The 23196-nt window shown below is 55.4% G+C and overlaps 1 protein-coding gene across 2 annotated transcripts in view; it reads left to right on the top strand.

Annotated features, from left to right (window-relative positions):
• The window catches only part of FBXO10 (F-box protein 10), a 46216-nt gene extending 23661 nt beyond the window's left edge, over positions 1-22555 (top strand). For both annotated transcript variants that reach the window (XM_056117030.1, XM_056117028.1), the window contains 10 exons: positions 2293-2883; positions 3787-4620; positions 6223-6372; positions 10137-10273; positions 15969-16039; positions 17401-17553; positions 18405-18674; positions 20096-20409; positions 21217-21398; positions 22091-22555. In XM_056117030.1, coding sequence (XP_055973005.1) covers positions 2299-2883; positions 3787-4620; positions 6223-6372; positions 10137-10273; positions 15969-16039; positions 17401-17553; positions 18405-18674; positions 20096-20409; positions 21217-21398; positions 22091-22265 — 2871 coding nt within the window. In that variant the 5' untranslated portion in view covers positions 2293-2298 and the 3' untranslated portion in view covers positions 22266-22555. The remainder of the gene's footprint in view (positions 1-2292; positions 2884-3786; positions 4621-6222; positions 6373-10136; positions 10274-15968; positions 16040-17400; positions 17554-18404; positions 18675-20095; positions 20410-21216; positions 21399-22090) is intronic.
• The last annotated feature ends 641 nt before the right edge of the window (positions 22556-23196 follow it).

Below are 23196 nucleotides of genomic sequence, written 5' to 3'. Positions count from 1 at the left end.
GGCACACACACACAAAAATGATGTTTTCAAATTCATGTTATCCATGAAATACTACTTGGCAATAAAAAGGATTGAACTACTGATATGTGCAAAACTGGATGAATTTCTGAAATGTGCCTTATACAATGGATTGCATACTGTGTGGTTCCATTTGTATACAACAGATTGCGTACTGCGTGGTTCCATTTGTATGAAGTCCTGGAACAGACAAAACTCACCGGTGATGGAGAAAATCTCCAAGAAAATCTCCAAGGTGGTTTGCCCTAAAGAGTGAGGTGTAGGAATTGACTAAGAAAAGTCATGAAGGAACTTTTTGGTTTGGGGGCCATACCTGGTGGTGCTCAGGGCTTACTCCTGGCTCTGTTCAGGGCTCACTCCTGGTGAGGCTTGGAGGAGGAGCATATAGGGTGCTGGGGATTGAGCCTGGGTTGACTGCATGCGAGGCAAGCACCCCGCCTGTTGTACTATCTCTCCAGCCCTGTTGTCTTGACTATCGTAGTAAATACATAAACTTCCCCTGGTTCGTGTGTATAATGCATAGTCAATAAAACTATATAGAACATGATACAAATGCAGACACCCACAGACAAGAACAAGTAGAACTGGAGAAACCGGAATGAAGTGGTGGGTTGTCCCTATTCCACATGCCAGCTGTGACATATTGTAGTGCTGCAGTGTTACCATGGGCAATGTTGGTGGGGCGGGAAACTGGGCAAAGTGTGTGTATCAGGTATTTCTGTTTATTCTTCCATAAAGTTGTATGTGAACATAGCATGATCACAACACAAATTTTAGTTTTTTCATAGAGGAAAATTAGAGATATGTATCATGCCCTATTCCTTGGCAGGAGATGTAAAAATAAATAAATAAATAAATAAATAAATAAATAAATGAGCAGGGGAAGATAGTGACGTCCTTCATAACAAAGAGGCAGTCAGGCTTCTAGGATCTTGGTCCAAGGTCTGAGGAACTAAGTAGGCCAGAGGAAGCTCATTTTCAGCTTCACTAAGAATCACAGTGTCAAAGACTTCAGGCTTACAAATATGTTTCAACCCTTGAATTCCTAGTTATAGTTGGCACGCTCGCAAACGCAGCCAACCAAATCAGTCGTTTTCCAGCAGGGAGCCCATTCACTACCCTGGAACCCGGGAAATGAGAAGTCGGTGTGTGTCCTGTGCGTGACTTGGCCACTAGGTCACTGAAGCCCAGCATTTCTTTCAGAATGATTTTTAGAGGCTGGGGGGTGAGGGACCGGGTGTGGCCGGATTCAGCAGCAAAAAGTGTGGCTCTGTCGGTATGGTCCCCAGTGCTGCCCCCAAGCATCAAACAAGGTTCCTCTGGGGACCCAGGGCACTAATGATAGTAGGAACTTCTCCAGTCTCACTGCTGAGAAGCACACAACACCCCCACAAGAACCTGTGTGAGCTCCTCTGGCAAAGGAAGACGGCTCCAGTGGCTCCCAAGCCCCACGGCTAAAGTTCACAGCCAGAAATGTTGTGAGCCCCATGGCCGGACGTGTGCTGGGCAAGACACAGCGATCCGTGATCTGAGATGGAGTCTGTCCTCAGGTGACCTGCAGGCAGACGGTGACCGTCGCCTGCCTTGGGGTTCATTCCTGTAGCTCTGGGTTGAGAGGCACCCTGCTCTGGAAGAGTCTGCATGTAGATCTCCAGCCCCCTGCTCTGTGTGAGTCCACATTGGTTCCAAGTCACAGAAACAATCCCCCCACTCTTCCCACAGCAAACCATCTTCTTAACCTGTGGACATCAGCAGTACTGCTATTGGCTCGCCCTTGAATGTGGCCTAATTAACACACGTGACAGCGCCGGCATCCATGTGTTAAGCATATGGAGATTTATTGGCGGTCCCCAAAGGGGTCACCAGAGTGGACACAAGTGCCCAAGAGCCCTGGGCATCTGCTGGGTTGTGGAATCGGTGCTGCCCCACCAGGAGGCATGCCCTGGTGCATATTTCTCCCCCTCCGCATTTCCAGTCTTCATTTCTCTGTGACTCCAGCACCGCGGGGTTCTCCCCCAAGGTAGACACCTGGCTGCCTGCAGCATGGGGGACCATTCGTACGGTCTCTGACCAAAGGGGATAGTCTCCTGGCTACTGTTGCACAGGAACCTCTCAGAGGAGGGCTCTCCGTGATTTATGAGGTTTCCTTTGCTATTCCCTCTCCCCCACCCCCACCCCAAAACTTCTCCTGGGAGCTCAGGTGTGGGCCAGAGATGTCTCGAGGAGGCCGCCAGGTGGCACAGACAGAAACCTCCTGTGCTATGTGTCCCACAGGTGACCATGGAGGCCGGTGGGCTGCCCCTGGAGCTGTGGCGCATGATCCTGGCCTACCTGCACCTTCCGGACCTGGGCCGCTGCAGCCTGGTGTGCAGGGCCTGGTACGAGCTGATCCTTAGCCTGGACAGCACGCGCTGGCGCCAGCTCTGCCTGGGCTGCACCGAGTGCCGCCACCCCAACTGGCCCAACCAGCCCCACGTGGAGCCCGAGTCATGGCGGGAGGCCTTCAAGCAGCACTACCTAGCCTCGAAGACGTGGGCCAAGAACGCCCTAGACCTCGAGTCATCCGTCTGCTTCTCGCTCTTCCGCCGGCGGCGGGAACGGCGCACCCTGAACGTGGGGCCGGGCCACGAGTTCGACAGCCTGGGCAGCGCCTTGGCCATGGCCAGCCTCTACGACCGCATCGTGCTGTTCCCGGGCGTGTACGAGGAGCAAGGCGAGATCATCCTGAAGGTGCCCGTGGAGATCGTGGGTCAGGGCAAGCTGGGGGAGGTGGCCCTGCTGGCCAGCATCGACCAGCACTGCTCCACCACGCGCCTGTGCAACCTCGTCTTCATGCCCGCCTGGTTCTCCCCCTTTATGTTCAAGGTGAGCATGCTCCCTCACCCCACTTGGGGATGCCCTCAGGCCTCTGCTCAGGGCATTGGGGACTCCCTTTGGTTGGCATCAAGAGCATGGTTGGTGCACCCATGCCCACACGCTCCTGAATTCTGAGGAACAGGTGGGGAGCGGGGGGTGGGGGCGGGAGTGGGGAGGCCTTCCTGACAAAGCTGTACTCAGCAGCTTGGACTCGAGGCCAGTCCTTTCCTTTGCACTGGATTAACCAGACCCACAGGTAGAGCATCTAGTGGGCAGGTACCAGAGCTTGTTGCAGGCTGACGGGCACAGCAACGCCTCCTGGCAGCAGGCCAAAGACAGGAAGCCGGGTCCGAGCAATAGTACAGTGGGGAGGGCGCTTCCCTTGCACGTGGCCAACACTGGTTCCATCCCCAGCACACCATATGGTCCCCCAAGCCTCACCAAGATTAATTCCTGATTGCAGAACCTGGAGTAAGCCCTGATTGCTGCTAAGTGTGGCCCAAAACAATAATTGAAAGATTAGAGGTGGGGTCTTCAAAAGCAGCCACACTTGGCAGTGGTCAAGGGCTGACCACTGGTGGTCCTCATAGGACCACGTGGTGCTGGGGATGAACTGCAAAGCATGTGCTCAGCACTTTGAGCTGTGTCCCTGGTGTAAGACGGGATGGCAGTGCAGTGTGCGGACTTGGCCGCTCTTTCCTGATGTGCATGCTATCCTCCTTCTTTTGCAGAAGGAGACAAGTGCAGGCTGCACCCGGCTTCCGGGCTCACATGGAGCCTGCTTGCCATGTGCCATTGAGGAAGGGGGTTCTGTGGTCTTCTCCTTGCCCCATGATGAGCTGGGACTGCGCTGTCCTGCAGAGGGACCCCACCCCTGGTGACACACATCTCTTTCTGCTTGTCTTCCCACAGACAACATCGGGGCACGTCCAGTTTGACAACTGCAACTTCGAGAACGGCCACATCCAGGTCCACGGCCCGGGCACGTGCCAGGTGAAGTTCTGTACCTTCAAGAACACGCACGTCTTCCTGCACAATGTGCCCCTGTGCGTCCTGGAGAACTGTGAGTTTGTGGGCAGCGAGAACAACTCCGTGACGGTCGAGGGCCACCCATCAGCTGACCGGAACTGGGCCTACAAGTACCTCCTGGGGCTCATCAAGTCTTCACCCAGCCTGCTCCCCACCGAGGACTCAGACGCGCTGATGTCCCTGGACCTGGAGAGCAGGGACCAGGCATGGAGCCCTAAGACGTGTGACATCGTCATCGAGGGGAGCCAGAGCCCCACCAGCCCCGCCTCCAGCTCCCCAAAGCCCGGCTCCAAGGCCAGCTCCCAGGACACGGAAGGGGGCAGCGACGGGGAGCGCGTGGCCCAGACCCCGGACAGCAGCGACGGGGGCCTGAGTCCCAGCGGCGAGGACGAGGACGAGGACCAGCTGACCTACCGGCTGTCCTACCAAGTGCAGGGCCCCCGCCCGGTCCTGGGGGGCTCCTTCCTGGGTCCCCCGCTGCCGGGCGCCTCCATTCAGCTGCCCAGCTGCCTCGTGCTCAACTCCCTGCAGCAGGAGCTGCAGAAGGACAAAGAGGCCATGGCCCTGGCCAGCTCCGTGCAGGGCTGCCTCATCCGTAAGTGCCTGTTCCGGGACGGGAAGGGCGGCGTGTTCGTGTGCTCCTACGGCCGTGCCAAGATGGAGGCCAACGTCTTTCGGAACCTGACCTACGCCGTGCGCTGCATCCACAACAGCAAGGTGCTGCCCTCTCGCCGGGGAGCAGGGTGCCCGTGGCCTCCAGCCGGAAGGTTCTGATGGGGCTGATGGCGTTGTATTTTATTTATTTATTTATTTATTTATTTTGAGCTTTGGCCCACACCTGGGGATGCTCAGGGCTTACCCCTCGCTCTGTGCTCAGGGCTCACTCCTGGCACTGTCGGGAATTGGAGGAGGTCAGGAATTGAATCCCATAAAGCAGGCTCCTGGGGCTGGAGCGATAGCACAGCAGGTAGGGTGTTTGCCATGCATGCAACCGACCCGGGTTCAATTCCCAGCATCCCAGATGGTCCCCCGAGCACCGCCAGGAGTAATTCCTGAGGGCAGAGCCAGGAATAACCCCTGTGCATCTCCGGGTTTGACTGTCACTGTCACTGTCCTCCCGTTGTTCACCGATTTGCTCGAGTGGGCCCAGTAACATTGTGAGACTTGTTACTGTGTCTGGCATATTGAACACGTCATGGGTAGCTTGCCAGGCTTTGCCCTGCGGGCAAGATACTCTCGGTAGCTTGCCAGGCTCTCCGAGAGGGGCGGAGGAATTGAACTCAGGTCAGCCGTGTTGGCCGGCCGCGTGCAGGGCAAACGCTCTACCCACTGTGCTAAAGCAAGCTCCTTACCCACTGTACTATCTCACTAGCCCAGTTTACCTGGTCACAGGTAAGTGAGGAGACAAGGCCCAAGCACCAGCACCATGGTGAAGGTGCTTTGCCTTTCATGGCCAGCCCCAAGCACGCATGGCCTCTGAGCACTGTCAGGAGTGAGACACAGGACTCAGAGTGGCCTCTGAGCTCCAAGGGTACAGCAGGAGTGGCTCCTCCAAGGACATGGCCCACCGGAAGTTAGCAGGGCAAGGCACCTAGGTGGGCATCTCCCTCTCTCCTCCCACCCCCCTCCCCGCCACCCGTGAGTGTCACCTCCCTCTGTGAAGCAGAAATGTGTACACCCTGCCCTTCTCTGGGTTGCGATTCTCTACCATGGTATAACAAATAGAATTTCCCCTGATGGGTTCTTGGTAATCCGGTCAAGAGGGCAGGCATGTGGCCACGATCAGGGGGATTAAATGCAGAAAGAAGCACCTGGCAGTGCCTCCCTGGTCTAGCAGTGAGCTAGAAGGGGGCCCTTTATACCCACATTGCTCTCTGGGCCTCTGTTTGCAGTTTGAGGGGTAGGGTGGGGTTGTTCCACCCCAGAATGAGACTCACAGAGAGACTCAGAGTGGCCAGAATAGAGCCAAGGGCAGGGTGGAACAGAGGGGAGCTCTTAGGCAGCACAAGTCCCTGATGCCCAAAGAGCTGCTGCTTCGGGGACGTGATCCTGCTCCGGTGAGTCGCACTCATCCCTGAAAATTGCACCTTCTCCATCCACTCCACCCCAGCCTCCCCATCCGCTGTCCTCTCTGTCCGTGCTTCCACCCGTAACTCTCTGCAGGGGTGAGTCTGGAGCGAAGGGCCAGGCTCAGGAAGGGGATTCACTAGGGGGCCCTTGGGAGGTGAATAAGGAGCCCCCAGGATCTCACAGCACCAGAGGCAGGCTGCACCCCAGCCCCGTGGAGGGAGGGGAACCAACGCTTTCTTCCCCTGCTAGATCGTCATGCTCAGGAACGACATCCATCGCTGCCGGGCCTCAGGAATCTTTCTTCGCTTGGAGGGAGGAGGCCTGATCGCTGGCAACAACATCTACCACAACGCCGAGGCAGGCGTGGACATCCGAAAGAAGTCCAACCCGCTCATCCTGGTATGGCTGTCAATCTGGGGCCCCAGGGAGGGCGGGAGCCGGGCAGGGGCGGAGGGTGGGAGGCATGGGGCGTAGGCGTCTTCTCAGAGGCTGCTCTGATGTGTGTGTCATCCTTGGGGTCATGTACTGCTGCCTCTTGGCGGTGGGTCCCACCCCCATCTCTGTGCAGGCCTCCCTCTTGCTCCATGCGCCCCTTCTGAGTGCTTTGCAATCCAGCCCTTCCCTACTATCTCCCAGCTGATAGGAAAGAGCCCCACCAAAGACGGAATTCTCAGGGGGCCTGGAGACTGCAGTGGCTTTGAGTTTGATTAGATTTCAAGGATAGGAATGTTGCCTGTAAGGAGACTTGGGGGGTGGGGAGCAGGGCTGGAGCGATAGCACAGTGGGTAAGGAATTTTCCTTGCACGCGGCCAACCTGGCTTCAATTCACAGCATCCCATATGGTCCCCTGAACACCACCAGGGGTAATTTCTGAGTGCAGAACCAGGAGTAACCCCGGTGCATTGCCGGGTGTGACCCAAAAAGAAAAAAAAAGGAGACTTGACATTTACACAGTGGAGTACTATGTAGCTGTTAGAAAAGATGAAGTCATGAAATTTACATGCAAGTGGTACTACATGAAAAGTATCATGTTAAGCAAAATGAGTCAGAAAGAGCAGGATAGGCACAGAAAGATTGCATTCATCAGGGGAACATAAAGTAACAAAATGGGAGACTAACACCCAGGAGTGGCCTGTACCAGGAATTTTGCTCCATGACTTGAAGGCCAGCCGCATGTGCTAGGGGAAAAGGAAGCTTAGATAGAGAAGGAAGCACCAAATAAAGGGTGTCGGGAGGATCCTCCCAGGATGGGAAAAGCATTCTGAAAGTAGACTATAGACCAAACATGATTGCCACTCAGTGCCTCTCTTGCAAACCACAGGACCCAAAAGGAGAGAAAGAGAGAACAAAAGGGAATGCCCTGACACAGAGGCAGGGTGGGATGGGGGCATGGGAGGTGGGAGGAATGCTGGGACCCGTGGTGGTGGAGGATGGGCGCTAGTGGAGGGATGGGTACTTGATCACTGTATAACTGAAACCCAAGCACAAAAATTTATAAGTCTATAACTGTACCTCCTGGTGTCTCACTAATAAAAAATAAATTAATTAATTAATTAATTAATTTCAGGGGCTGGAGAGATAGCACAGCGGGTAGGGCGTTTGCCTTGCACGCAGCTGACCCAGGTTTGATTCCCAGCATCCCATATGGTCCCCTGAGCATCGCCAGGAGTGATTTCTGATTGCAGAGCCAGGAGTAACCCCTGTGCATCGCCGGGTGTGACCCAAAAAGCAAAAAATAAAAAATAAAAATAAATAAATATATTTTAGATAAAAAATGAGACTTGGGGGGTACTGGAGAGATAATACAGGGGTTCAGGCACTTGTCTTATATGCAGTTTATCCGTTAATCCCCTGCACTGCAGAGGGTCCCCAGACAGAGCTGGGAGTAGCTTCCACACACCACCAGGTAATGTCCCAAACACTCTACCACCACCAAAAAAAAAAAAAAAAAAGCAATTGGATCAGAAATTAAAACAAACACCAAGTTAGCTCATTATTTCCTATTATAAAGGACATTTGGGATACTTAGTTCTGAGAGTTTTGTTTCACAGATACCATGAGAATGTGGCTTAATTCTACACTGGCGTGAAAGTCACTTCAAACCCTAAGCTATGAGGCTAGTGGTGTGTGAGACCAGCCCCTTGGTCCACTCCAGCCTGCCCTGAGAGAAACACTTGGCAGAAACTGGGACACAGGGCCGACTTTCTGTGACCATGGAAAAATGCTGTCCACCAGCATAATCATGGCCGTTGTAGGCTGGGAACAGTTCTAAGTGCTTTGTATATTCTCTGGCTGCGGCTGAGTCCTTGTGCAACCCTGGGAGGTCGAGTTACTCCCACTTCAACGGTGGAGACATGAAGTTCTCCCAGAGGCTACAGGTCTTACCCCAGATTACTGGTGCCAGAGCTGAGGTTTGAATCCAGGCTGTCTGGGTTAATGGGCTTATTAACGCCAAATCGTACCTAGTGTCTGTGCAAAGCAGAGAAAGGGAAGTTCTGAGGCCATTCTCCAAGGCACGCCAGGGGTCCAGGAGATAGACAGTACAGGGGCTGACATGGCCAGGGTGTAGCATGGTCGTTGCTAGTACCACTGGGGAGCTTCCCCTTCAATCCCCCAAACAGACAAGGCCGAGTCAGTGGCTTCTGCCAACTCCCTCTTTCCTCTGACACACAGCTGTTGCTGCTACATGGTTTCAGCCTAGTAGATCACTGCTGCTGTGGCCAGAGAGGGGGGTCTACCTCCCAGGGCAGGACGGCGGACCCCGGAGCAGGTGGGGAAGGTGCTCTGTTCCCGGTCATGGTCACGGTCCTCCCGTTGTTCATCGATTTGCTCGAGCGGGCCCAGTAACGTCTCCATCATGAGACTTGTTGTTACTGTGTTTGGCATATCGAATACGTTGCGGGGAGCTTGCCAGGCTCTGCATTGCAGGCGAGATACTCTCGGTAGCTTGCCGGGCTCTCCAAGAGGGGCGGAGGAATCGAACTCAGGTCGGCCATGTTGGCTGCGTGCAAGGTAAACACCCTACCGCTGGGCTAGAGCGATAGCTCTGTTCCCATCCTGGGTTTTTGGGGGTTTTTTTGGTTTTGTTTTGGAGTCAGTCTCAGCTGTACTTAAGGCTTCCTCCTGGCTCTGTGCTCAGGGATCCTGGCACTGCTCGGGGGGCCATACTGGATACCAGGGGGTCAGTCCCAGGTTGGCCATGTGCAAGGCAAGTGCCCTGCCTGCTGTACTTGGCTCCCTCCCACCATGGTTTTATCCACCTGCGTGGGAGCCCCCCCACCCTGTGGGGCTTCTTTCAGGCTAGAGTTCCTGGACAGTCTGCCCATCCTCCCAGAGAAAACCTGGAGAGTGAGCAGGAAGAGAAGAGTGTCCAACAGAAGGCACTTTTAAGCAAACCAGAACTTTGATACTATGGAATTGTTTGTTTGGAAGTCACACCTGGCTGTCCTTAGGGATCATTCCTGGCAGGACTCACAGGGACCATATGGTATGCTGGGAATCAAATGTGGATCGGCCACATGCAAAGCAAGAGCCATAATCTACTGTACTCTCTTTGGCCCTCCACGAAACTGTTTTGGAAGACACCTGTTGGTGACTGGCATATGGGTTTGCATTTGGGCTGTAAATGAACCATTAGAGTGAAACCATTTTATTATAATTTGTTATCATGAAACTTTTTTGTCACTTTGCAAAAGCTGCCCACTGGCTGGAGATGGAGTCTCTAGGTTTTAGCTCTGGCTTTGCTGCAGACCTCAACTGTAGTAACCCCAGGACCTAACAAGAGGTCAGGAAAACCTCTTTGTGTCTGTGTAGCCCCTACACCTCTGGCATCTCATGTCCTGTGGGATTTACATTCCCGCAACCTTTGGCAGTGTCGCCCCTGAATGAGAAGTGAGGAGGGGACACGAAGCGACTCTCCCCCTTCCCCAGGACTCTGCTTATCTTGTGCCCTCATGTGCTGGGTACTGCTGAGAAGTGGGTTCTTTGCATCCCTGGACCCTTGACCGTGCATTTGAGGGACTCTTGGGAGGCACAGAAGCTCTCAGCTTATGCATGCAGGGCAAGAGCCTTCGGTCAGTTCTTGCTCTCTCCTCCCAGGCGGCTGGCCCCATGGGCTGGGTCCACCTCTGACCAAGTCGCTTGTGCCTCCCATTCACTCGCAGTGCAACCAGATCCACCATGGCCTGCGCTCTGGCATCGTCGTCCTCGGCAACGGGAAAGGTGTCATCAGGAACAACCAGATCTTCTCAAACAAGGAGGCTGGCATTTACATCCTATACCACGGGAACCCCATTGTGAGGTGGGTGCCAGTCCCGAAGCATCCCGCCCACCCGCGGATCCCCTTCTCCTCTCACTGTCTCCCTGTGTTTTTTGTTGTTTGGAAACCATCAAACTTTAGTGTTTACTGAAAGCAAATAGCCAGCAGAGAGATAAATATAGTACAGTGGGTAGGACACTTATTTTGCACGCGGCCAACCTGGGTTCAAAACCCTGGCACCCCATAACAGTCCCCCACGCCCCTCCAGAACTGATCCCTGAGGACAGAGCCAGAAATAAACCCTGAGCACCACTGGGTATGGCCCAAAAGTGTAACTAAAGGCAACACAGGCCAAAATGGTAGTATAGCGGGTAGGGTGTTTGCCTTTTATGCAGTTGACCTGGGTTCAATCCCAGGCATTCAATAAGGTTCCCCCCCCACCCCCCCGCCAAGAACTGCCAAGAATAATTCCTGAGTGCGGATCCAGGAGTAACCCTGAACTGAACATCGCTGGGTATGACCCAGAAAGCAATTAATTAATCAAAAGCAGGGTTAAGGTGCAAATAAGGTTTCTGCCACAGGAACACACCTACTTTTATGTTTCTAGTTCAGTGCACAGGGCCATTGTGTCAGACAACACATGACTGAGCCCTTCTTCTGACTGTCACAGGTAAAGAAGGGCAGACTCTGCAGGAGATAGAGTGCCCAGGAGGAGCATGTCAGCTCACCTGGTAATCCAGTCGGTGGATCATGCTTCCTGGGATGTTCCACTCTGGGGGCTGAATCTGGCCAGGCATGAGACCTGCACAGTTGCTCAGTGGAGTGAGCAATTCTGGATGCTGTCTGGCATTGGCTGGGCATATTGCAGTGGACACTCACTCTCTCATGTGTGCGCTCCCTCTCTCTCTCTGTCTCTCTCTCTCTGTCTCTCTCTCTCTGTCTCTCTCTCTCTCCCTCTCTCTCTCCTATTATAGAGAGGGGGAGGGAAGCTAGCTTTCTGCTGCTAGTGCAATGAGAGCCTTGTTTAAGATGAGTGGCAGTAGACCAGTGAGAATGGAAAATATCAAAATAGTAGGAACAGTCTGTGTTGGGGAGAGGGAAATGTGGTTGAAAGGAACTCTCATCCAGTGCTGGTGGGAATGTTGTATGGTGCAACCCTATGGAAAACAGTATGGAGAGTTCTCAGTAAACTTAGAATTGAACTGCCAAATGACCCAGCAATTCCACTTTTAGGTATCTATCCGCAGGATATAAAAACATTCTCTCAATGGACATTTGCACACCACTATTCATTGCTGTGAGCTGGAGAGATAGCACAGCGGGTAGGGTGTTTGTCTTGCACGCGGCTGACCCGGGTTCGAGTCCTAGCATCCCATATGGTCCCCTGAGCACCGCCAGGAGCAACTCCTGAGTGCAGAGCCAGGAGTAATACCTGTGCATCGCCAGGTGTGACCCAAAAAGAAAAAAAAATATTCATTGCTGTATTCAGCACAATAGCTAAGATATGGAATCAGCCTGGGTGTCCAATGACTGAAGAATTATGAATTATGAAGTATGTCTATACACACAATGGAATACAATGCAACTGCAAGGAACGATGAAATTATGCAATTTTCTGTAATGTAGTTGAAACTGGAAGATAATCATGTTGAATGAAGTAAGCCAGAAGAAGAAAGATAAACACATATGATCTCTCTTATCTGTGGTGTATAGAATACTGGATGAGGAAATGTACTACAGTGAAAGGGAATGCTTAGATTACCCTTGACCCAAGAGTTTAGAGAGGAGACCGACAGAGAAGGAAAGAAATCAAGGGGAGCATGAGAACAAGAAGTGATGGGTGAACAGGCATCAGGGCTTCAGTTATACCAGGTGACATGAGTGAGTCTTATAGCCAAATATCCAAAACACAGACTCAACAGAACTAAAAACAGGAGATCTAAGAGGCAACCACTGAAACTCTGTAACATTCTTGTCAAGTTGACAGATGGGGATGGGGTAGGAGTTGGGGTGCAGAGGGAATCTGGGATCACTAGTGCAGGGGAGTTGACACTGGTGATGGGATTAGTGTTGAAATAGTATGCGCCTAAAATGCAGTTACCTAACTTTGTAAATCACGGTTCTTAGAGATGGGGCTGGAGCAATAGCACCGCAAGCAGGTAGGGTGTTTGCCTTGCATGCGACTGACCTAGGTTCGATTCCCAGCATCCCATATGGTCACCTGAGCACCACCAGGAGTAATTCCTGAGTGCAGAACCAGGAGTAACCCTTGTGCATCGCCAGGTATGACCCAAAAAGTAAAAAGAAAATTAATTAAAAAATAAGAGAGAGATGGGCTGGAGCAATAGCACAGCGGGTAGGGTGTTTGCCTTGCACGCGGGTTCGATTCCCAGCATCCCATATGGTCCCCCAAGCACAGCCAGGAGTAATTCCTGTGTGCATGAACCAGGAGTAACCCCTGTGCATCGCTGGGTATAACCCAAAAAGAAAAGATAGAGAGACAGACAGATACTGAGAGCAGCAGTGGAGCTGGGTTCTGAAATGGGGTGGTACATGTGCTTGAGAGATAGCCATGGGCGTTCATGGTCAAAGAAGCAGGAAGCAGGGAGCAGATGGGGTTGGCAGACAGCCCTCATGGCTGGAGTAAAAAGACCATCCGGTTGTGACGCTGATAGAGAATATTGTAGATTGGGACTATCCAGGGTAGTCTTGGTCCTGGCCACTGCAGCTTGGAGAGGTCCCTGGCAATCGGTATAACGGGCTGATTGGAGAGAGGACCTAAGCCCTCTGTCACTCTGCCCACCAGGGTGAGGAGGGTGATGCTGCTTCTGTTAGAGAACAGAGGATCCTTAACGGTTGGGAGCAAAATGCTCATGCCGTGATGTCCAAGATTTGGGGACATGGGTGCCCTGAATGCTGCGGACGGTCCAGCCTCCCCACTGCCTGTCGCAGCATGCCTTCCTATGGCCACACTTCTGTACACTGGGCATGTGGGGACATTTCAGCACCTCTCATTGTCTGACAGCCCATGATCTCTGAGCAGTCCCATTTATGCGATGTATCTGTTTTCTCCATGTTCTAGAGAATTTACTGGCAATACCACTCCCCCGCACCCCCGCTCCCCGCCTTCATGTTCCTGCCCTAAGATAAGATAATGTGTTTGTGTTTGGAGGTGCACATGTTACTGGTTTCAGGCTCACTAAAGTCTGTGTATTTACAGTGGACAGAGATGGGTGTGTGGAAACAGTCGCTGCAGCCAGCTGCTGTGGACAAATAGCTGTGAGCCGGGGGGTGGGGGTGTCTGGGGGGAGTGGGGGCTCACCACTCAGGAACGACCATGCAGGGCTGACAGCGAAGCTGTGCTTAAAGGATAAGAGAGTAAGAGAGCAGACACACTGGGCGCAGGCACCAGGGAAGGCACAGAGGTCCGGTGGAGAAGGGGAGAAGGGTGGTATCCTGAGCACACAGTGCCCAGGGTGGAGCAGTAAGCCCATAGAGGCAAGTTGGTGTGAGAGCACTGAGACACCGAGAGCCTCCAATGCCGAGGGTGGCGGGTAGAGCCGTGGTCCCCAACGGTGTCAAGTCCCGTTCCCAGAAGCTTCCCTCCCACAGGGAGGGCCACACCTGGAGATGGAAGAGAACCACCTTGTCCAGCTGGGTCTGGGGCTATCACAGGGGCCTTCCAAGGGGAGCCACCAGGATGTTAGAATCAGAGAAAGGGAACTCCGGCAACTGCTGTAGGAAACCACAGAGAGACCACAGACCAAGAAGTCAGGGCAGCCCTCAAAACTGGATGGAGATAAAATAGGAAATGGATCCCCAACTGACTCAGGGCCCCCAAGTCTGGCTCTGCTCACCCCAGAAAGCTACATTTTGAACTTCTCAGCTTCTGAACTGGAAGATGGCAGACTTGCACCATTCCAGGCCACCAAACGTGTGTTCATTTATGACAGAGACCCTCAGCCAGACAAGGAAGTATGGACCTTACCTCTGAGCACTGAGGAACGGTTCAGGGGTTTGCACAGGGAATATTAGCATCAGTTCTGCACCCTGGATCCATAAAACACAGTCATTCTGGGAGTAGGCTGGGCTTTCTTCCCGTCTGTTTCCTTGTGGCGGGATGTAAGGCGGAGAAGGCACGGAAAACATTCTGAGATCCCTAATATGGCCTGGATAAGGCAGACCACAGCATTTTGATTTGATTTGATTGTCAGTGAGAGTTATGCAACCCATCATGTGTGTGTGTGTGTGAATCTACGTGTGTGTATGTGTAATCCAGCTGTGGTTCCCGACACAGTGTCCTGCCTCCTTCCGTCCTTCCTCCTTCCTGCCCCCACTTTCATCCATGACCCGCTCGCCCCATACGCACCCACTTGCATGTTTTCCCAAGTGCCCACGGGTCCCTTCTGGAGGTCGCCGAGGCCTGTGTGGCTACAGCCAGTTATGCATTCCCTATTCTCCCACGATCCTCGGAAGTGGAGGCGGTGAAGCCCTACCCAGGACTGTGTCCAGCTGTGAGTTCTGGAAATGCACAGTGACTATCAACTGACAGAACTGTGACCAGATCAAAGCAGACCCTTTGGAGCTGTGGGGGAGAGACATTGGGATGTTGTTATCAGCTCGTTCCACTTTCTCAACTCCAGACGCACAGCACAGAGACAGTTAACATTTGACTTCTCAGCACGAATGTTAAACGGCTGTTTGTCCTCTGCACCAAGTAAAGCCTTTGGACTCTCGAGATAGGGCCACATCATCTGCACAGTCCTGTGTGCTCAATGGGGTTCTGCAGGATGACTCTGTGCCCCCTCCCACTCCCCAGTCCTGCAGGGGTGTGTTCTTTCGGTGGGGCTGGGCGGAGAGAGAATGTGGTTCTCCTTCCTGTCCATCAGAGTAGTCAGCCAGAAATGGGCTCTGGGCTGAATGCCCCTTTCTTCTGACACCATGTGTGACCAGCTCTTCTTCCACAGGATCCGGGGTGTGGCTCTGGGGGATGGGTCTATTTCTGAGCAGGAGTATGACCTCACCTGCCTTCCACTGTGGCCAGCCCACCTGTTGTCTGATATCATTGGAACCCCCTTTTGAAACCTGGTCTACTTTTTTTTTTAATTTATTTTTTTTGTTTTATTGAATCACTGTGAGATACAATTACAAAGCTTTCATGATTGGGTTTCAGTCATATACAATATTCCAACACTCATCCCTCCACCAGTGTACATTTCCCACCACCAATGTCTTCCCATTTCCCTCCTGCCACCCCCCTGGTCTCCTTTTTAAGACACACCATTGCCTTAGGCTGCATTCAGTGGACAGATGATCAGATTGACAGAAAGGAAGGTGCCAAGTAGCTGTCGGGTAGAAACAGCTTAAACGCTCATCATCAGCACAGGCTCCAGCAGACTCAGGACGCAGCTGACTCTCAAACACACTTAACAAGGCCGTCTTGGAGCCCTGGACGCCGCCAGAACATAAGCTCCCTGTGACCCACGAATCTTGAAGCTGGCTCTGTGTGGAAGGCAAAGGGGACCGTGGGAGACGGGGGTGGCGCTGTACCCACGGCAGGGGGGAGGCCCTGCTGTTTTCAGTAATAATCCAGGACATTCAGAAGGGCTCTGTGTCCTGGCGGGCAGAGCCTTCCCCGGGAGACTACAGCAGGTGGCGCTCACTGGGCTGGACCTGGTCTCCAACGGGTGACCACAACCTGCTCTCACTCTCCGTCTTTGTCCTTTGTCTCTTCCAGTGGGAACCACATTTTCAAGGGCCGTGCAGCGGGCATCGCGGTGAATGAGAATGGCAAAGGCCTCATCACAGGTAAGGTGGGGGCGGTCAAGCTCCCCGCCCCGCACCCCCATGATCCAGTCTACGTGTTCTCTTCCCTGCACTCAGTCCTGTGCCACCACCAGCCAGCCGCCTCTGTATGGGGCTGGTCCTTGGGGATGCCCACTCCATGCCAGCCCCCAGTGGAGGGCTCAGCGGCGGCAGGAGGAGAGTACTGTCTTCTCCTGGATAGAACTGGGAGTTAGAGGCACTCTGAGAGCGGATGCCACGACTCCCCTCGTCTGTCTGCCTGACCAGCTCCTGCTCGTCCTCCAACCCCCACTCTCTTCCTCAGGGAAGCCCACCTGGACCCCACCCCCACTCCCACCACCACCATCACCACCACCACTCACACATCAGTACTGGTACCCAGGAGGCCTGAGAGCAGGAAACATCACTGTGCTCCTTAGTGAGGCGTTAACCCTCCGCCACCTCTGCCAGGAGATAGAGTATAAGCAGGGCCAGGCACCAGCCAGCCTGAAGCCTCCCTTGGCCTCAGCACACAGAGCACAGCCACAGTTGAGGCAGGAATTTTCATCCATGTTGAGGCCCCTGGCTCCCCACCTTTGCTCCCCAGACTTGAGTGGAGTGTGCTCTCTCCGGAGGGGGACGGTCACCCCCACCCCACCTCCCACCTCTCAGGAGGGGATGTACCAGGTGCTGACGTGCTCACAGGAAGGCCCAGCTCAAGGCACCACTGCTCAGACAGTCACACCAGGCGGAGGTGAGCCCACGTGGGGCCACTCAGGAGGACTCAGGTCTGGCAGGGCTGTGCTGGGCACAGATGGGCAGGTCGAGCAGAGAGGTCCCTCTATGTTGGGGTTGCAGTGTGCAGGGGCATGAGGCTAGGCTAGAGGGGGCCAGAGATACCTCCCCCCGCAGGAGACAGAGTCAAGAGGCCACCCTCGGGGGAGGAGCAGTAGTGACCAGGACCATCTGCCTGACTTGTGAGTGCAGCCGCTCCCAGGGGGTGGTGTGGGAAGGGCAGGTGTGAGCAAGCCCCAAGCTGAGGCTGAGCCCACACCAGGCTGGAGTGGACTCCGAACCCCTCCCCCCTGCCCACCCCCAGGCTAGATTCTGCCTGCCTGGCCAAGGCCCAGGGACTCACAGGCCAATTCATTCTATCTTTCCAGTCTCAGGGTCTTTGGTTTCAGGGGGCCAGAGGCCACAAACACCAATACAACCACAAACAACTCCCCTCAAAGTCACACCTCCCCAAGAAGAATCTGGGCGCTGAGTGCTTGGGGCTGGGGGGCACCGTCCTCCCAACACTGTCCCTTCTCTACACCATCCTGGACCTTGTTGCCAGCCCTGGAGGTCGCCCCTGGGTCTCAACCCTCTAACTCTGTTCACAGAGAACGTCATCCGGGAGAACCAGTGGGGCGGGGTGGACATCCGCCGGGGTGGCGTGCCCGTGCTCAGGAGCAACCTCATCTGCTTCGGCTACTCGGACGGTGTGGTTGTGGGCGACGAGGGCAAAGGGCTGATCGAGGGTAACACCATCTATGGTGAGTGCTGCATGTCACAAGGAAGGGGGGCCGGCCTGGGCGGAGAAGGAGGCAGCAAACCCCCATTCCTCATAGTCCTTTACCACCTCTTAAAGTTCAGTGTCGGCCACCCCATAAAGCCAGCCAGGCAAACAGCTTTTCCACCGGGAGCTGCAGGAGGCAGGAGTGTATGAGCTAGGCCGTTCCCCCATCCCTCAGCTCCATCCCTGTCTTCTCGTGCGTGACCCAGAGAACCAAAAACGGCAGCTAGAGGAAACACACAGTCACAGGAAGAAAACGGGTCTCCCTCCCCGTGAGTCGTCGCCAAGCCCTGGTCTTCCCTGGTGAGGCTGACGTGTGTCCCAGCTCCTCCATGCACGCACGTCCCAACTGTACACTACAGGACGCAGTCGCCCCTTTGCACCTGCCTTCTGAGATGGAGACAGTTGTTAGCCCCATTTGAAGGCTCAGGAAGCTAAGACACAGAGAGGTGCTGTCACCTGTTACACCCTGCAGCCAGGAAGCAGGTGTGGGGAGGTTCCCAAGGCCTCCCCAATATTCCCCATCCCTGCGCCCAGCTCTACACAGAAGACCAGAGCTGGATGAGCTCAGGGCCCTTGGGTGGTCTCTGTGTTTCGGAGTTACGGCATGGCTGAGCTCAGAGCACTCAGCCCCTGCATGGTTCTCGTGCGAGCTGGACACAAAGGAAAAGCCACAGCCAGAGCTCCATGATGACCAATAGCAAGTCAAGGCTTCTCAGGGTCCAGCTGCCACACACACACACACACACACACACACACACACACACACACACGGGGAGGCAGCCTCCCTTCAGTGCCCTGATCACCTCATCAGTTCCTTTCCTGCCGCAGCCAACAAGGGCTGCGGGGTGTGGATGATGTCATCCAGCCTGCCCCACGTCACCAGCAACCATGTCAGCTACAACGGCCTGTACGGAGTGGCCGTGTTCAGCCAGAAGGATGGCTCAGGCGAGCTCCCGGGAGGCCACGGGGCCCAGGAGAACTTCAGCGAGGACGGGGACGCCATCCTCTGGGAGACCGAGCTGGAGAAGGACGATGACCCGCTGCGCCGGCCCGTCACTGTGGCTCTTGTGGAGTCCAACAGCATCAACCACAACGGGGGTGAGTGCCCCTCCTCCCCATCCCTAACCCCACCCCAGGCTTCTGCCCGCTCAGCCTGAGCCACCCCCCCACCCCCGCCTCCTGGCTTTGCTCAGGTCATATCTCTCCTCTGCCTACAGTGTCTGTGACTCTCTCGTCCATGCTGACAGGCTGTCCCCTGAGTCCCACCCTGGCGCTCGCTTGTGGGCAGTTCTGAGACATGTGTCCACATTTTCCATCTCTGGCGAGATGCGTCTTAGTAGTGTGATGGCCCTCGCATGGCCAGTGGTTTGTATTTGCCAAAGAAAACAGGAGTGTTTTCAGCTCTTGCAAGCTTGATAAAAGTGACAGTAGGTGTTTATTCAGTTAGGAAAAGGAAACTCAGAGCCATTACTATGGAGTTTATCTCACCCCCAGGATTATGAGAACCACCGTGGGGGCTTGTGAAAAGAGGTTCCAGGGAGCCCAGAAAGCTAGTACAGTGGCCGGGGCACTTGCTTTGCATGCCCCCAACCTGGGTTATATCCCCGGCAACCCCCCAAGTCCCACCAGGAGTGATCTCTTGAACATAGTCAGGAATAAACCCTGAGCACTGCCAGGTATGGTCCCAAAATTCAAATCACTGTCAGTGTCACCATCTTCCCGTTGTTCATTGATTTGCTCAAGCGGGCCCAGTAACATCTCCATCATGAGACTTTGTTGTTACTGTGTTTGGCATATCGAATATATCACGGGTAGCTTGCCAGGCTTTGCCGTTTGGGCAAGATACCTCGTTAGATTGCCGGGCTCTCGGAGAGGGGCGGAGGAATCGAACTCAGGTTGGCCATGTTGGCTGCATGCAAGGCAAATGCCCTACCCACTGTGCTATCACTCCAGCCCCCCAAAATTCAAATAAAAAAAAATAAATAAGGTTTCTGGGCCGGAGTTTGCTTAAAGGGCTGAGCGTAGACTGTGCGTGCAGGCCAGATGCCAGCCCCAGCTCTGCCAGCAGTGACCCCTGAGCATCAAGGTGGGAGCATTGTGAGGTGTAGCTGAAAATCCCAAAATTGACACAACAATAACAAAAAGCCAAGTTCCTGCAAAGGTATGCTCAGGGGTGAAGCCTCACAGAAACTAGGGCCCTTGTGAGGCCCCAGGTTCTATCCCTGGTGCTGCCGAAAAAGAAAAGAAAACTCGTCCGTCCCCCAAAGCTAGACAGATCTCCCCTGGGCAGCACATTGCCCTAGGTGCCACTGACCAGCTCTGCTGGAGGAAGTAGCTCCCAAGGGCTGGTCCTAAATGATGGTCTTGCCTCTCCCTCTCCGCCCCTACTCATCCCCGGGGCACACAGCTGACTGCGGGTGTCAGGGCTGATTCGATGGCCCTGGCCTGGCCTTGCCAACCAGGACAACCATCTCAACCGCCCACGCTTCCCCTGCCCTCACCCCCCCTCCGCCCCCCAGCCTCGGGACTGTACGTGCAGAGCAGCGAGGCGCTGCACGTGGTCACCAACGTGATCCACGCCAACGGGGACCGAGGCATCACCGTGGCGCAGAGCAGCCAGCTCACCCGGGTGACCAACAACAGCATCTCCTGCAACCGGCAGAGCGGGGTCCGGGTGGAGGCGCCATGCAAGGTGGAGCTCCGGGGCAACGGCGTCTACGACAACCGTGGCCACGGCGTCATCACCAAGGGCGACAGCACGGTGGTCATCGAGAACGACATCATCGGCAACCGGGGTAGCGGGCTGCAGCTGCTGCCCAGGTCCGACACCAAGGTAGGTGGGCACCAGGCGCGTGGCGGAGACAGAGGAGGGGATGCCACAAGCACGAGACACAGCGGAGGATGCCCGCCCCGCCCCCCGCCCCACCCAGCTCCCGCAGGAAGCCAGGGACCCCTGGGATGGTCGTCCAGGACTGCAAGGCCAGGCCAGCGCCACGTCAGCTTGCAGGGAGGCATCTTCCCTCAGGGCCATGACATACTCTGCTCTCCATACACCCAGATGTGCCCACCCACACCCCCACTTCTCCCTCCGCCCTCTGGCCTGGACCCGTCCTCCCCTGCCCCCACGCTGTGTGAATCTCTTGTGGGACTTTTAGGGGGGGCTGAGCTTCCAGTCTACACTGAGCACTGTACTGGGGCTCAGTGTTGCACCCCACTCAACCCTGGCGGCCAGGTTCCCCCTCTCAGAGCCCCACTCATCCGCCTGTGGGGCTCATGGGTGGCAGCTGAGCACCGTGGGAGTAGAGGATGTGGGAAGCGGGTGCCCTGCCCCTGGGGTGGAGCAGCCCATGGTCCCGCTCTCCAGCACCTTCTCTCCTCTTGGCCAGGCCGCTGCCCATCCTTTCTCCTTCCTGCTTCACCCCCTGATGGGCCCTTCCAGCCGAGCTGCCCCCTCCTCAGGGAAGCCTTCCCTGGTTGTCCACTCCCTTTTCTGGCCAGCCCCTCTCGCTCCCGTGCCTCCGTGTGGACATGCCTAGATCTCTTCCCACTCCATTTTGTTGTGAGACTCTGGCTTTGGCTCCCACCTCAGCCATCTGGGAGGCCCTGACTTGTGACAAGCTGCTCCTGCTGCCTCTCCTAGGTGATAAAGAACCGGATCCACTCGTTCCGGGCCTACGGCATTGCTGTGCGTGGCCGCGCCAAGGCCCTGGTGCAGGAGAACATCATCTTCCAGGGCAAAAACAACAAGACCATCTTTCAGCAGATTGCAAACAACCGGGACTGCGTCATGCAGAACAACAAATTCTTGGTCTTCAAGAAAAAGTAGGTACCAGGGCCGAAGCAATAATACATTGGGCAAGGCACCTGCCTTGCATACATCTGACCTGGGTTCCATCTGCAGCACCCCCAAAAGGTCCCCTGAGCACAAGGAATGATCCCTGAGCAGGGAGTCAGAAATAAGTCATATCTTTGCTTTGGGGACTGGGGAGAGAGCTCAGTGGGTTGGTGGGTGCAGGCTTTGCCTGTGGGAAGCCCAGCTTTGAGCTCCAACACAGAACGGTTTCCCTGAGCACTGCCAGGAGTGAGCCCCAGGCAGAGCTAAGCCCATGGCCAGCTGGGCATGGCCAGGTGTGGCTCCAAGAGGTGTCTTGCCCCAGCCAACAAAAATACTTACCTTCCTTGTAGCATCAATTTGGGACGGAGTGAGATCGTGAAGCCAGGCAGTTCTGTGAAGCTGTCTGGGAAATGCCCCCTGCTGTCACTGCCAGTTTCCTGTATTTGCAGTGGCTCTGCCTCAGCGTACTGCCATTGCCTCACGCCCCTCTTGCCCAGACCTTTGACCTTTCCCCTTTCACTATCCCCCATTCCTCTAGAATGCCCTGGTATCCTGCTGCCAGCACCTCTGAGTTCATGCCTCAGCCTCCCCCCCACACACCACCCTGTCCCCTATCCCCAGGAACGCCACCCCTGCTGTCTGTGAACTCTGGCCAATCTTAGCACTCTCGCTCCTCCAGATCAGACACATGGCGCCTCATGAACCCCCCAGCGCGGCCCCACCTAGAGAATGCCCTCCGGGGCCCCTCATCAGCCCACAGTGGGCAGAAGGTGACGGCCATGGCGACCCGGATCTCAGCCCGCGTGGAAGGCGGTTACCACAGCAACCGCAGCATCTTCTGCACCATCCTATGAGAAGAGGAGCCCTCGGTGTGGGCCGTGGGGCTGGCCCAAGACTCTGGGAACAGCCCCTCTCACTGCCTGCTCTCGAGGTGCTGTGACTAAGAGGCCGTGGGGTAGAAGACACAGTAACCTGTGAGGGCACTGGGTCGGGTCCCCATTGTCCTCAACTCCCCAGGCTCCCTGGGGAACTCAGATCATTAACCCGCCCACTCCCACCCCACTGCCTTTCTGCCCCAAGGTCCTCCACATGGGACATTGGGAGGATGATTCTCGAGGAGAAAACAGAACCAAAGGTGGTGGGCTTGGGCTAATTGGGGGAGTCAGAGCCTGGGTGTGACGCCCCACTCACTTCAGACTCGTGGGAATAGCCACCCTCACATCCTTTGCTGTCCCTTTTCCCCATCTTTCTGTGGCCACCCGGGACCTCACCAGACCCCTTAGCTGCCCACAGGGACTGAAGTCTGAGTTCCTCGAGGACCCGGATCCCTTCCTCCCTCCCTGGACAGAGATCGCCGGCCCCTCACAGCACCCCCCAGACTCGGAGGGTCACCCACACCAGCGGTCCTGCGAGATCCAGTCCATGTCTGCCCACGGGCGCCCCCCCCCCCCCACCGCCCCTGCTGTCCCCGCCCTGCCGTGGTCTCCCACTGTGCCTTGGCTCTTGCTCCCCACTCCTGCCAGCATGCCCCCGCCTTGGGTCAGCGCACACACTGCCACCTCCAGAGCCCGCCCTTGCCGTGGCCGTGCCCTTCCTCCTCTGAGCCCCTCAGGTACTGAGCACTTTCTGCCTTGCTTTGGCATTTGCCCTGCCCCTCGTCCCTGCCTGGGGGGGCCCGAGGGGGGCCCCATGTCATGGTCTGTGTCCCCGGGACCCGGCCGGCCCCGAGGAGGTTCGGGAAGGGCCATCTCTGGAGGCCTCCCCTTGGCCGCGTCCAGGTCCCAG

This window comes from Sorex fumeus, unplaced genomic scaffold (genome assembly GCF_029834395.1).
Source record: "Sorex fumeus unplaced genomic scaffold, SorFum_2.1 ptg000034l, whole genome shotgun sequence".
NCBI classification, from domain to species: domain Eukaryota; kingdom Metazoa; phylum Chordata; class Mammalia; order Eulipotyphla; family Soricidae; genus Sorex; species Sorex fumeus.
This window is presented reverse-complemented; position numbering and strand designations above follow the sequence as displayed.